The following is a 13,534-nucleotide window of genomic DNA, read 5'->3' on the forward strand; positions in this document are numbered from 1 at the left end:
CCCCTCTGCTGACTGTTACTGCCTTTCTGGGAGCTCTGCCCCATCTCTGTCACTTCCCAGCAGGGCTCAGTCACTTCTGAAATGAAAAGGCACTTCAGAGAAGCCTAGCACAGGACAAAAAGTCTTTCCTATGCCTTTAAAAAACATATATGGGAGTTAGACCCTCATTACCAAGCTATATCTGTTCGTATTCCAGTAAAGACTACACAAATAACTTTTATATTATCAAAAGACTGGTAACTATCAATTGTTTGAAGAATTGATACAAATATTTAAGAAAAAGTGGAAATAAACACTTTTTTACAGTCTCCAGGGAGTGCAACAGTTCCCCCTAGCGACTACGACGCAAAACAGAATCCCGCCCACCTTTCTGGTAAATGTTTTCAGAACGGTCTTTGCCTTACAGAAAGCACGTAATAGATCACGCGTAATTCAAGTGCGTTAAAAAAGAACGGAGGAGTGCCGAGGGAAGAGAACAAAACTGGGTGAGGAGACGACCCTTCGCTTTCTGAAAAGATCCTACGGATAACGCGAAGTAAAAATACCAGCCGTGCACCGAGCATCTTCAGGGCTTTACGAGGCCAGCGCTGCGACACGCTGCAGGCAGCCGGCGGGAGCAACCGCGAGGCCCGCAGGAACCTGGGCTTGGGCACGGGCACGGGCACGGGCACAGCGACGGCGGCAGAGGCCGCCTCAGGGAGCGGCGGGCACCGGCCGCGGCTGCCGCCGGTCGGCTGTGCCCGGCGGCCCGCCGGCTGCGCCCCTGCGGCGGGCGGGAATCCGCGGAGCTCGGCCTGCGAGGCGAGGCGGCCCCCGCCGAGGGGGCCCCTGGTGACGGCGGCCGTGCCGTTGCCATGGGGACCGGCCGGCGAGGCGCCGGCAGCCTCGCGGCGGGAGCGCCGAGCTGAGGCGGCAGCAGGACCGGGTGCCGCGCAGCACCGCGCGCGTCCTGCGGCAGCTGGGGCGCGCCGCCTTCCTGCTGCGGGAGGAGGGCCGGGACGGCCCGCCGCCGCGGGGCAGCTTGCCCGGCGGGGCCCGTGTCCTCGCTGGGCCGAGCTGGAGCTGCCAGGCCGCCCTTCCACAGCCTGCCCGTCCCGCCTCGTCTTTCGCGGGCGCTTCTCGCTGTCTGCGGCAGGTGCTGCTGGCAGCGCCGCACTCGTGCAACCTGGGCCGCCTCCCTGGCGGGGAGCGGCCCCCGCGGGCACCTCTGCCGGTGAGGGGCGGCGAGGAGAGACGAGGCGAGGCGAGGCGAGGCGAGGCGAGGCGGGACGGGGCGGGCGCCGGGGCCGGCTCCCGGCCGTCAGAAGCGCCGCCGGCAGGCCCGTCTGCCAGGTTTCCCCGTCGGCTTGAGGGCGGCGTGGAGGCGGCCAGGGCCGAAGACCTCGGCGCCCGCGTAGGCGGTCCAGCTTTAACGCGAGGCGCAGCAGTTATTTCTGCAAAGGAAAACAGACTGGCAGCGGGGCAACGTACACTTAACACCGGTATCTTCTTCATAGTGTACTGGCGTTACCGACATGGAGCTGTTTGGTTTTAGTACCAGCAGGGCGTGGCGGTGAGTAAATAGGTTTATATACCAGAGCAGGGGGGGTTCCTGGCAGAGCAAAGACAAACCTGGTGTCAAAAACAGTCACACGAGATCCATTTCAGACTTCAAGAGAAACCCAGGCAGCTTCCACCAAAGCCCCTGATCCACTCCAAATGGAGTCACAAACCACTGCCCTAACCTGAAGTGTCACACAGAAATCAGCGAAAGGGTTTCCTGCTGCCACAGGAGTTGTCCCATTCTCTCCTCACTGTTAGGGATGTATTACTTGTCTCGGGATTTGACAGGCTGAATCAAAACCCACTAAATGAACAGCAAATTACCAGGTTTGGGTAGGGTAGTTTTTTTGGCAGTCTGGAGAATGGAACCAGGTCAGTTCAGAAATCAGTGACAGGAATATAAGCTAGGAGTGGGACTACACCCTTAATGTAAATTAATTTTTGAAAAATGATTTATTAAGCTGAATTTACCACAGTTGAGATTACTCAGCTTCTCTCACCTCACCCCACAATTAATACTTCCTCTGTTAAGATTACATAAGATTCTTAAAAGGCTGCTACCTTCAAATTATAAAGCTAAACTAACAACTAACTTCACATTGATATTTTTACATATCAGATATACTGCTGAAATAGTATCCATTACCAAGAGATCATGAATGTAAATATTAGCCTCTTCTTTATGGATCGCATGTAGAGTTTATGAACTTTAAATGTGTGAAGCAACGTCCTCTGGAATTTTGACAAAATTTCTTTATAAATGTCCGTCTTGTTCCTCCTCTCCCTCTTTGTCCTGGTTTCGGCTGGGACAGAGATAATTTTCTTCCTAGTAGCTGGTACAGTGCTATATTTTGGATTTACTATGAGAATAACACTGATAACACACTGATGGTGTAGCTGTTATTTAATGCTTATCCTAAGTCAAGGATTTTTACCTTTCCCATGCTCTGCAAGTGAGTAGGTGCACAAGAAGCTGGGAAGGAGTAGAGCCAGGACAGCTGACCCAAACTAGGCAAAAGAATATTCCATAACATATGACATCACGTCCAGTATATAAACTGGGGGGAGTTGGCAGGGACAGGCAGATCACTGCTCAGGGTCTGGCTGAGCATCTGTCAGCAGGTGGTGAGCAATTGTATTGTGCATCACTTCTCTGTCTTCAGTTTTGTCTCTGTTTTTGTTATCTTCCTTTTCATTACAATTACTATTATAATTTATTTCAATTATTAAATTCTTCTTACCTCAACTCACAAATTTTACCTTTTTTCCCCCCCAATTTTCCTCCCCCTCACACCTGGGGCAGGGGGAAGAGTAAGTGAGCAGCTATGTGGTGCTTAGTTGCCAGCTGGGGTTAAACCATGAAACTCTTCCACTTGAAAAAAATTTAGCGCTCTCAGGTATTTTCCAATTTGTTTCATTTTTTCCTGATACCGAACACTTTGTGTTCTATCACTGATTACAACTGCAGTTTCAAGAAAAATGAAAATGCAGAAGAAACAACTATTTCAAATATATACAGTAAAAGCTATTCGTTTATAAAAACACCTTGTACTGAAGTTAATCTAGCGCTCTCAAGATATTCTTAGTGGGAAGACACTGACAAATTTGCTGCTTCATTTAATAAGAAATTAGCTATAGAACTACACTTCATCTTTTATCATTTTTGTGTAGCAAGTCCTTCAGCATAAACTAATATAGCTGCAATGACTTTTCTAGCTCAGGGTGATATTTTTACTTTCACATCATGTAAACTGTAGTATTTCATGAATGCTGCCAGCGTTATGGAGATTTTCCTTCAAACTTATGGGTGTGTGAAGAAAGTAAGCTGTGCAAAATGAAATCCTTTACTGATTTTTGACAGTTGTGGCTTTCTGTCACCAAACCCACAAACCTTTACAATCCGGAAGGTATAATCTGTATAGCCAGGTTAATTTTCTGACATGAGGCAGGATTTTAGGCTATTATAAGCCAGATTCTCAACTGGTTTGTTAGATTTCCTTTCCTAGAACCTTAGGAACTCAAAAAACAGAAATAATGTAAACATCCTGCAAAATAATTAGTCTGAACATAGTTTCCCCAAGTAGTAACAAAGTAGCTAAATACAAACCAACCTTAAAGAACAGCCACCATTCAGGAAGTTACTCTTAAAAAAATATTTACAAACAAACCGAAACATCTTGTACATAGTCAGAACCTAGCCTGTATTTTTCCATCTGAATTAGATTTTAGAACATCTTACTTTCTGAAGTTTTGTACAGGCAAAATAACTGTCATAGAAACCAGTGAGCTGGTTTTCATCCTAACTCATCACTAGAATTTGTGGTTTCTGGCTATGGAATATAGTGATGTGTGGTATCAAAACTGTACCCAGACTGACAGAGTTTCAGAGAACAGATTAATTTGCCAAAGCTGGCTGTTCACAATTTCCTACTTTGCATCATTTTCTCCTTGTGAAAATAAGGAAACCTCAAGGAAGGCCCTTCAGTGTTTTACTGAAATGTCAGCATTTGATTATGAGATTGGCCTCTTGAGTCTTGGATGAGAAGCAAAATACATTCCATTCTCAAGCATCATGAATTATATTATGGAAATACGGTTTATGTCTTTATTATTCCATGTTTCAAAAGATGGTGCAAGGCTTAATTCTTTGGGGTTTGAAAAGCATTTTTTGATTTTATGTTTGGTTGGGGGGGGGGCAGGTTTGGTGGTTTTGGTTGTCTTTGGTTTTTTGTTGTTTTGGTTTTTTGTGGGTTTTTTTTTTTTTTTTTGAACAGAGGTTACTAGAGACGAAAACACTACGCTGTTAGTTTTTCCAAGAAATAATATTCCCAGAAGATCCTCCATAGTTTTTCCACTTCCAGTACTTAGAAGCAAAAACTTTTTTACTCTGACTTAAACATATCTATAAAGGTCTTTTGGGATGAAATGTTGCTTTGACCAATAGATTTAGTGAACCAAATTTAACTTACTGAAAAATTATTGAAAACTTCACAGATTAGAAACATTTTTGATTCATTTTTGCCCTGGACACCATTTTAGATAGGGATTTGCGCAAGCAATACTCTTAACAGTTTCTGTGCAAGTTAAAAAAACAATTACAACTTTTGGGGGTCTGAAACGTACTGCATTTACTTGACAGAGAGAGTACCTCCTGCATTTCATAGATAGAGAACTACCACAAGTGAGGCAAGTGCAGAGTTCTGCCAAAAAACTTAATTTTTGTGTTTAATTTTGCTAGATGCTTTTAAGTTGGGTCTTCTGGAAAGAGAAATTGAGGATGTGCTTCAGCAATTGCATCAAGAACGGACACAAAATCCAGAGGAAACTTCTCACAAACGTTGTATCTGAAAAATGACAGATGCACTGATGAGAAAGAAATCGATGAAGAGGATATTTGTCCCATTTGTCAGGAGGAGTTAGTAAAGAAAATGCTTCCCATCACTTACTGCAGGTTTAATACACAATTTGTTCTTTGCCTTGCTACATTTCTAATTATAGAATAAATGTTAGAAGATCTGCTAATACAGCTAGCTTCAATACACAAGGAAAAATACCTGACAGTTGTTACAGCCGTTTTCCTATCTGGAAAACTCAGCAACTCTACAAGTTAAAACGTGGGTGGAGGGAAAGGGGGAAATGAAAAGGGTAGACTACTTAGTATTTTTCTTGTATGCTTCTAAAGAGATTACAGAAACTGGAATTCGTTTTCTGTAGATAGGGCTGTGGTAACAATGTTCACAAAAAATGTATAAAAATTTGGGCTGACCACCAAGATGAACTATGAACTGGAGAATGACTCTGTAGTGAAGTGTCCACAGAGAAAACTTTGCACCTCTAAGGCTCATTCTAGAAGAGTTTAAAAACTCTAAACAACTTGTGACTGCAACAGAGAAAACAAGACCGGACAAGGACCTTGGAATCCCTTGTAATAACTGCAGAGTATTTTCAATTATAGGAAATTGCTACAAGTATTTTTAAACTAAGATTTCGACAGTGTTATGTCTTTGAGTATATTTTACAGCTTGTCACTTATTTCTCTGCCTTTATGAAAAACTGATTTCACCTACAGAGTAAACAATATATGCTTTGTAAACAAACATACCCCCACGGTAAACAAAGCAAAGGTTTTTGTTTTTAACTTGCTTTTAGTGCAGTACATCTCCAAACAATTCTGCAGTATGTATTTGGGATTATCCTTTTCCAAATAATAAATCTAGCTACTACTTTATGATAAAGTGCTAACTGCTTGTTAACCTAGCTCCTTATTCTGTTGATGTGTTTTTGTTTTTCCTTTTAGGTGTACTGAGTGTGTTGAGTATCACGTGTGTCATGAATGTTTCACTGGCTTTTGCCATTCTCCAAATTTTTATTTTTAGACAGGTACCAAGCAGGTTTTCTTTTGTTATATCAATAATAATTGATCTCAATTCCCCTTATACAAATCATTCAGACCTTGCATTGAAGCTAAAGATAATTGAGATAAGCAAAAATAATACCACAAACTAAGACAGCTTGATCATCCTTTGCCTGTGTACATTGCACCATGGCACCCTTACAGGGACAGCAAATGCAAATACGTCCTTGCTTACTTAACCTACCTTTCTTGTTTCTTTATGTAGATAAGCCCTTGCAGTTGACAATGTGATGCAAAAAAAGGGCCATAGTATCAAACATAAAATGAGAAGATTTTGGACCTTCTTTGAACTCTGCTTGCCCAGGGCATGGCATAATGCATCAGTGCCAGAATCTTCCCCAATTAAATCTAACTGTACCTTATTAACTTCTCAATTGTATTATCCAGGATACCAATCACCTTCTGTGAGAGATGTACCTGAGACTATTAGAAGCTGGGGGAAGTTCTGTCAGCACATTTTTTTCCAAATAAGTGCCACAAGAAATTTGCTAAAAGTCCAGACCTAGAACTAGAGCACAGAAACCACAAAATTAAGAAGTTGTGAAAATTAGTATGTGCAGTTCTACAGATAGCTGATTCTTTTATACCATTAATTCACTGTGTAGACTCAAAGCAGTGGAGAAAAAAATAATCAGTGAATTCAGATTACTGTAACAACCACAAATGGATATACTTATGTCTTGGAAGCTAATTTTGCTGCTACTTTTTCTCTAGATATCCAGAAATACCAGCATTTCAAGTTTGAGACAGTTGTCTTACAAACAATGAGAATGTCTCCAAGTCATAGCTGAAGACTTCAAGTAGATATTCTTTGTTCCAGGCTTTGCAAAAGTCAGAGATTTCACTTAAGATGGTTAATTGTATTTGCCACACCAAAAATAGTTAGGAAATAGATTTATTGAATTGTTCTCAGCCCTGCTTTTCATCATTTACAAGAGTGTTTATCCTCTCTATCTTGAGTTCATTTTGTCTCAATTACTTTTGCATGTTACAGAAGAGAAATAAAAAATGGAGAGCTCTTCAACAGCTTCCAGAATTAACAGCCCAAGGACAAACATTTAAAAGCTTTAAGCCAGGAGGAGAAGATGCTTGTCTTTTTCCATACTATCTATTATGACAAACATGAAATATTCTTTTAACAGTTTCTTTACTTTAACAGTATCTGAAGAAAGGGCAATAAAAATATTTTGAATAAGAACATAGAGTAATTAACACTTCTAATAAAACATCAAGTCACCTTAACATGGTTAAAATTAAATATATCTAGAAAACTAAGTAATTCTCTTCATGTAGTTTAGGAACTCACAGTAAAAATATCAGAACAATATTTTGAATTTTCATAGTGAAAATATCACATGGTTAATAGTATTTTAAAAAAATGTTAGCAGTTTTTCACTCAAATATTTGACATAACAAATACAACAATCAAAACTTAACTGACAGCTTTATTGTACAGAAATGAAACAGATGATACAGAGAGAAACAAAAGCTTTTGTTCATCTTTGTATCTGCCACATCAGTGCACAAGGACTCTCATCAGAAAAACAGTACCACCTGATGTAGGTGCTGCATGCATAAAAGATCAACATTTAAGAAACATTCAGAAAGGATTACAGGTTCACATTCCAAGATCATCTCAGAAATGAACTGGTACTATCCAAAGCAAAGACTGAAGCTACTTCTGTACCCATGTGCTATGAACATATGGTTATAAGTAATAAGGTAGTCATTCTTCTATACCATATAGAATCATTTAGATTGGAAAAGACCTTCAAGATCATCAAGTCCAACCATTAACCATGCCCACTAAACCATGTCCTGAAGTACCCTGTCCACTCGCTTTTTGAATATCTCCAGGGATGGTGACTCAACCACTTCCCTGGGGAGCCTGTGCCAATGTTTGACAACCCTCTCAGTAAAAAAATTTTACCTAATATCTAACCTAAATCTCCCTTGCCTCAACTTGAGGCCATTTCCTCTTGTCCTATCTCCAGCCACCTGACAGAAGAGACCAACACCCACCTCACTACAACCCCCTTTCAGGTAGTTGTAGAGAGCAATAAGGTCTCCCCTCAGCCTCCTCTTTTCTAGACTAAACAGCCCCAGTTCCCTCAGCCGCTCCTCATAAGACTTGTGCTCCAGGCCCCTCACCAACTTGGTTGCCCTTCTCTGAACACGCTCCAGCACCTCAATGTCTTTCTTGTAGTGAGGGGCCCAAAACTGAACACAGTACTCGAGGTGCGGCCTCACCAGTGCCGAGTACAGGGGAACAATCACCTCCCTGCTCCTGCTGGCCACACTATTTCTGATACAGGCCAGGATGCCATTGGCCTTCTTGGCCACCTGGGCACACTGCCAGCTCATATCGAGTCGGCTGTCAACCAGCACCCCCAGGTCTTTCTCTGCCGGGCAGCTTTCCAGCCACTCTTCCCCAAGCCTGTAGTGCTGCATGGGGTTGTTGTGACCGAAGTGCAGGACCCGGCACTTGGCCTTGTTGAACTTCATATGACTGGCCTCAGTCCATCGATCCAGCCTGTCCAGATCTCTCTGTAGAGCCTCCCTACCCTCAAGCAGATCGACCCTCCCTCCCAACTTGGTGCTGTCTGCAAACTTGCTGAGGGTGCACTCAATCCCCTCATCCAAATCATCGATAAAGATATTAAAGAGAACAGGGCCCAACACCGAGCCCTGGGGAACACTTGTGACCCGCCGCCAACTGGATTTCACCCCATTCACCACTACCCTCTGGGCTCGGCCACCCAGCCAGTTTTTCACCCAGTGAAGAGTGCACTTATCCAGGCCACAAGACACCAGTTTCTCAAGGAGTATGCTGTGAGAGACAGTATCAAAGGCCTTGCTGAAGTCGAGGCAGATAACATCCACAGCCTTTCCCTCATCCACTAGGTGGGTCACCTGGTCATAGAAGGAGATCAGGTTGGTCAAGCAGGACCTGCCTTTCGTAAACGCATGCTGACTGGGCCTGATCCCCTTCTTATCCTGGAGTTGCCATGTGAGTGCTAAAAAAACATCACCACTATTAGCTGATCAGGCTTTTATCCTTACCTCATGCTTTTATCAAAAAAAAAAAAAGCACTACCGAAAAGAATGACTGAGATAATTACCCAAACATCAATCACTTCTCTAAAAGAGTATCAATGACTACCCAAACCAGACTACAGAATTAGGTTCAGAGTCTATAATCCAAGACAGAGCAAGATATCACCCCACATAATTTCAAACCTAAGGTAGCTTTGCAAAAGATCACAATATTTGGGTTATGAATTCTGAGCTTGGGTTTCAAAAGGTCATGAAAACTTTTGTAGCTTTTGTTCAGAGAAATTGGTGTAGAAAGTATTGTGTAAAATTCAATGGCTTACATCATGCAACTGTTCAGGCTAAATGAACATACTAGTTTCTTTTTCTGAGAGGGGTGTGTGTCTGTTTCTCACTGTCACAGTAAGATCAACATCACTGGAATGACTTTCACAGCAGCTCTGGTTTAACAAACTGGTTAGCTCATCCAGTAATTTAAGGTACTATTGAAGAGAAATTTCTGTCAAAAGACAACTTAGCATTCTGAAGCGTTCAGCTTTAGTTGCTGTTTCTCCGAATTTACTGGGTTTTGTTTTCTTTTAGGACTAGTTGTACCCCAAAGAACACCGTAAAATCTTTACCCATTGTTTTAATTAGTAAACATAGTAATTTACTTGCCTCAGGTATTCAGTGTAGACTTTGACGAGCTTTCAACTTTGTCAGCATGTAAGAATCCTACCATGTAATCACAAGGTAAGAGAAAAAACAGCATTCTAAACATTAAAGAGCTAAATCTTCACATAGCCTGTTAACTTGTAGCACATTGGACTTTCTAATGCTGACACTCTCCAGCACATGGTGTATTGGAACTCTTAAGGCATGGCTGATACGAGTGTTCATGTCACCAGTCTGAAAGTTGGCATCCTGGCTTAACTGTATGCCTCAGTCTTAAAATCTGCTTTAAGGCACAGGAAACATAGTGGTTAGGAATGGCAGCTACAATTATTTTTTACAAACCAATGGCAAGGAGCAGCATAATCAAATGGTCTGATACATAACTCTGCTAGTAATGAATCAGATTGTTCCTATGTCTGCATTCTTATTCCTGGAGCTTAGACAAGGTAAATAACATTAGAAACAAAAATTGCATCAGGGATATGTATGTTTTATGGCCATTAGTGACAATTCCAATGCTCTTCACCATTATCTACTGTTACTGATGTTTACTTCTCTACAGAACAAATTCTGAATAAAGTGGTACTCTTCTTTAGGAGCCTGGTTCACTATTCATATTCTTCCAATTCTGATACATTCTGCCAGAACTCAGTAGCATCTCTCCAAGAAGACGACCTTGAATGAACTTAATTTTAAAAAAAAAAATTAAAACATATTATTTTGAAAAGATTTAGACCTTCTGGGATATTGAAATGCTGAAATATTTCCTGTTCAGTCTTGCTGGTTTATCAACTGAAGCCACAACAAGACTCTTTCCGTGCTTCTTAATCAGTGTCAGTTAGCACCTTCCCATATTTGGAGAGGTACATTTACATCCTCTGAGCAGTTTACAATTTCAAACACTTAGCAGTGGAGCTTTGATCTGTCTCAGTATACTTCTTGCAAAAAGGAGCAGAGTTTGCCTTAAAATTGGGGAGCCTTTTGCAATCCTGCAGCAAGTTTCATAATTTGGAAATACATTATTACTCAGCCAACTTGTGAAGTTCATCTTTGCTACTTTGTACCAGCACCCTTAACCAAGTACACAGAAGAGAGCCCTTTGTCAGATTTAACTCAAGCTAGCCTACCTGACCAGCAGTATTTCTTCACTGACGACACAACAGTAGTTAATATAAATTCCAACTCCTTGCTCACTTGTAGGATCTTGGTTACGATCTCAGTAGTTAGTGCCCTTTAAGTACAGAATTGCTATGGAACAGAATCAAAAGGGGAATTAAGCTGAAAGGGAAGGCTAGCAGAGTCATCACTGATTCCTCATAGCAAACATATGTGTAATTATATTATCTGTTACAGTTAAGTAACTTGCTATTAGCAGCACTTTTAAAAATGGGATTTAAATATCCAGTTTACAGCAGTCAGGAGAATTTTAACTAACTTCCTTTAGCTTGCCAGTGCCCAAAACCCAGAATCTATTCATTCTCTACATAAGCAACATAGCCCCCTAGCGATCAGTGAAGTTCCTGTGGGTTTGCACTTCTAACACCAGAGAAGAGGCTTCTTGGAATTAATTATATTGCAAGAACAATTGCTTAGTCCATATTTAGCTAAGAAATATTATGCAACAGCTGACCTTCCTACCTTTTCAGTTTCATAGGGAATATATTGACAGTTGGCGACTGCAGCAAAGAATCACATCCTATTAATGAACATGTTGTATACAGTGCAATGACGTGGAAGGATATGCCAGCCAAACATGGAAACTACCCAACAGGTTCTCATGCAAATCTTGGCAAACTTACACAAATTTCTGGTTCCACCTGCTTTGCATCTGGAAATGGATTACTTCTCAAGCAAACATCATCTGAACATGCATCAGAACATTCTCAAAGTATCTTCAGAAAACTTTCTAACAAATATGTGCCGAAGTCCCAAAAGGATTTAAGATTTGTTAGCAACCTCCATTTAGAAGAATCTGATCAGAACAGCAGTAGAAACCTAAGTGATTTTTCCAGGCATAGTAAGGAATACTCTTTAAGCTCTTTTGAAACAGCATCTTCTGGGAAGCTCAGTACCATTAGAAAGGATGACATTCATAACACTTTGAGAAGCCAGCATCAGTTTGACTGTGGCAATACAAAGTAGTTACTTTTTTAAAAGATGGCTGTAATAATTACACAATTCTAAGATATCCCAGGGAGTTGAACTTTGAAATTAATTTGTGCACAGCAAGCCATTCCTCAAAAAAGGGCAATAAGCATGTCGGAAACACCAGCCACCAACAGAGACTCCTAGCAAGACAACCACCTAAACATAATAATCTGAACTTTAAAAGAAGAAAAATAGATTTATTATTGGAAGGAATTCCACTGCATACCAGCTCATGGTTGTCTCATTTTAGGTAACATAGCTATATTCTTACTTTCATGCTCCACACGCAGGATTTCTTAGAGACCAAGAAACAAATTAGTAAGTGAATAATCAGATGTCATGAACTGTAGGTACTACAAAAATTAACTCAGTGCTCCTCAATGTTGTGAGAAATGTTCATATTAAATCTTCTCAAATAAAGAAAAGAACTGATTTGGCTGGTGTAGATGTATTTCAGAAAATAGCCATATACTTGTAAAATTGTCACTATTTCTTATTTGCAAGTTTTTAACCTTCAGTCAAGTAAATTACTCAAATGTGAAATGCAGTAAGCTTTTACATTCTTGAAAGACCAGTTAGGGAACAGTTCTTATTCGGAGGTGTAATAAATTAAGCCACTCATTTTAACATTATTGCTGAAAGAAATGATATAAAATGTGCTATTTTCAAATGTGCAACAGTAAAAGCAAGATGGAAGAAACCTATTTATAGTATCAGGTACATTCTGTAAGATCTGCTATGGTTTCCTGATAGTTAATGCTCAAAAGAGGAGCTAAGCCTCCAAGTAGTATACAGGAACCACCCACTTAGCCATTTTCAATCATGTACAGATGGCCAAGCCAAAGAATTCCTGAGTCTAAGAAGAATTCTCTAAATGGTAATATAACAAATAAATTTAAATTTTAGTAATTTTAGTTTTATTTAAGGTCTAGATTTCCAATAAGGTAATTAAGATTTAAACCTCAATACCTGCAATAAATGTAAATATAAAGCCCGATTGCATGAGAAATACTTTTCTTTCAACCCAGTTGCCAGCTATTGATTAAATAGAACCAAGAGAGGTGCAGTAAGAACCTGCCATTTTTTAAGTTTTATTCTGAGAATCTAAGAAAAATGGGAATATTTTGTTGGATCTTAGCCAGATTTGCAACTTGACTTTCCACTTACCTTTCCTTATGTTTTAATAGAAATCAAAATGTGATAGCATGTCTAACAACTTATTTAGAATAAATAAAACAGTATCATCTACTCACACATACTTTATTTAAATGAGTAATCTGTATAGTTTGGATTTTGTATTTCCTGATGACATAGAACCAAGTTGAACTTCAGTCAATTTTGACAGATCAGCTGATGACCCAGATATCTGATTTTTACACAGAAGTGAAATATGACAGAAAATACTGTTCTTTTATTGGAAATAAAATTCCTCTGATTTCTTTAGCTTCTTGTAAAGAGAAAGTTCACTCCATCTATTTTAAAGTATCTAATGGATTTGCAAAGGTTAAAAAAAAGTACTTCCTAGCGAAGTTGAAAATAAAAAAGTTACTCTGTGAGAGTAAGAAGAAAAGCAGTAGTTTACTGGAAGACTGTAGCTTCCCAGAGCATTAAAGGAGTGATCATAGAACACATGCAAGTGCCCCCCATGGTAGGAAAACCTTTGCAATGTGCTTGCCTGCAGTCTTGCAGGGTTTCCGAACAATGGTGAAAATACCGAAATGT

The 13,534-nt window shown here is 40.6% G+C and overlaps 1 protein-coding gene across 1 annotated transcript; it reads left to right on the forward strand.

Moving 5' to 3' along the window:
* Positions 1-835: 835 nt before the first annotated feature.
* ZSWIM2 (zinc finger SWIM-type containing 2) lies at positions 836-13,201 on the forward strand (the record flags this gene model as incomplete). The annotated part of the gene is given in 15 exon segments (XM_069780371.1): positions 836-1,481; positions 4,781-4,864; positions 4,867-4,993; positions 5,257-5,317; positions 5,319-5,356; positions 5,358-5,510; positions 5,840-5,902; positions 5,904-5,922; positions 6,951-7,047; positions 8,271-8,505; positions 9,593-9,684; positions 9,687-9,742; positions 11,311-11,357; positions 11,359-11,795; positions 11,798-13,201. Coding segments are annotated over 15 exon segments (2,424 nt in total), but the record flags the coding sequence as incomplete, so codon positions are not given.
* Positions 13,202-13,534: the final 333 nt, after the last annotated feature.

The sequence above is a fragment of the Haliaeetus albicilla genome, chromosome 4, assembly GCF_947461875.1.
Source record: "Haliaeetus albicilla chromosome 4, bHalAlb1.1, whole genome shotgun sequence".
NCBI classification, from domain to species: Eukaryota; Metazoa; Chordata; class Aves; order Accipitriformes; family Accipitridae; genus Haliaeetus; species Haliaeetus albicilla.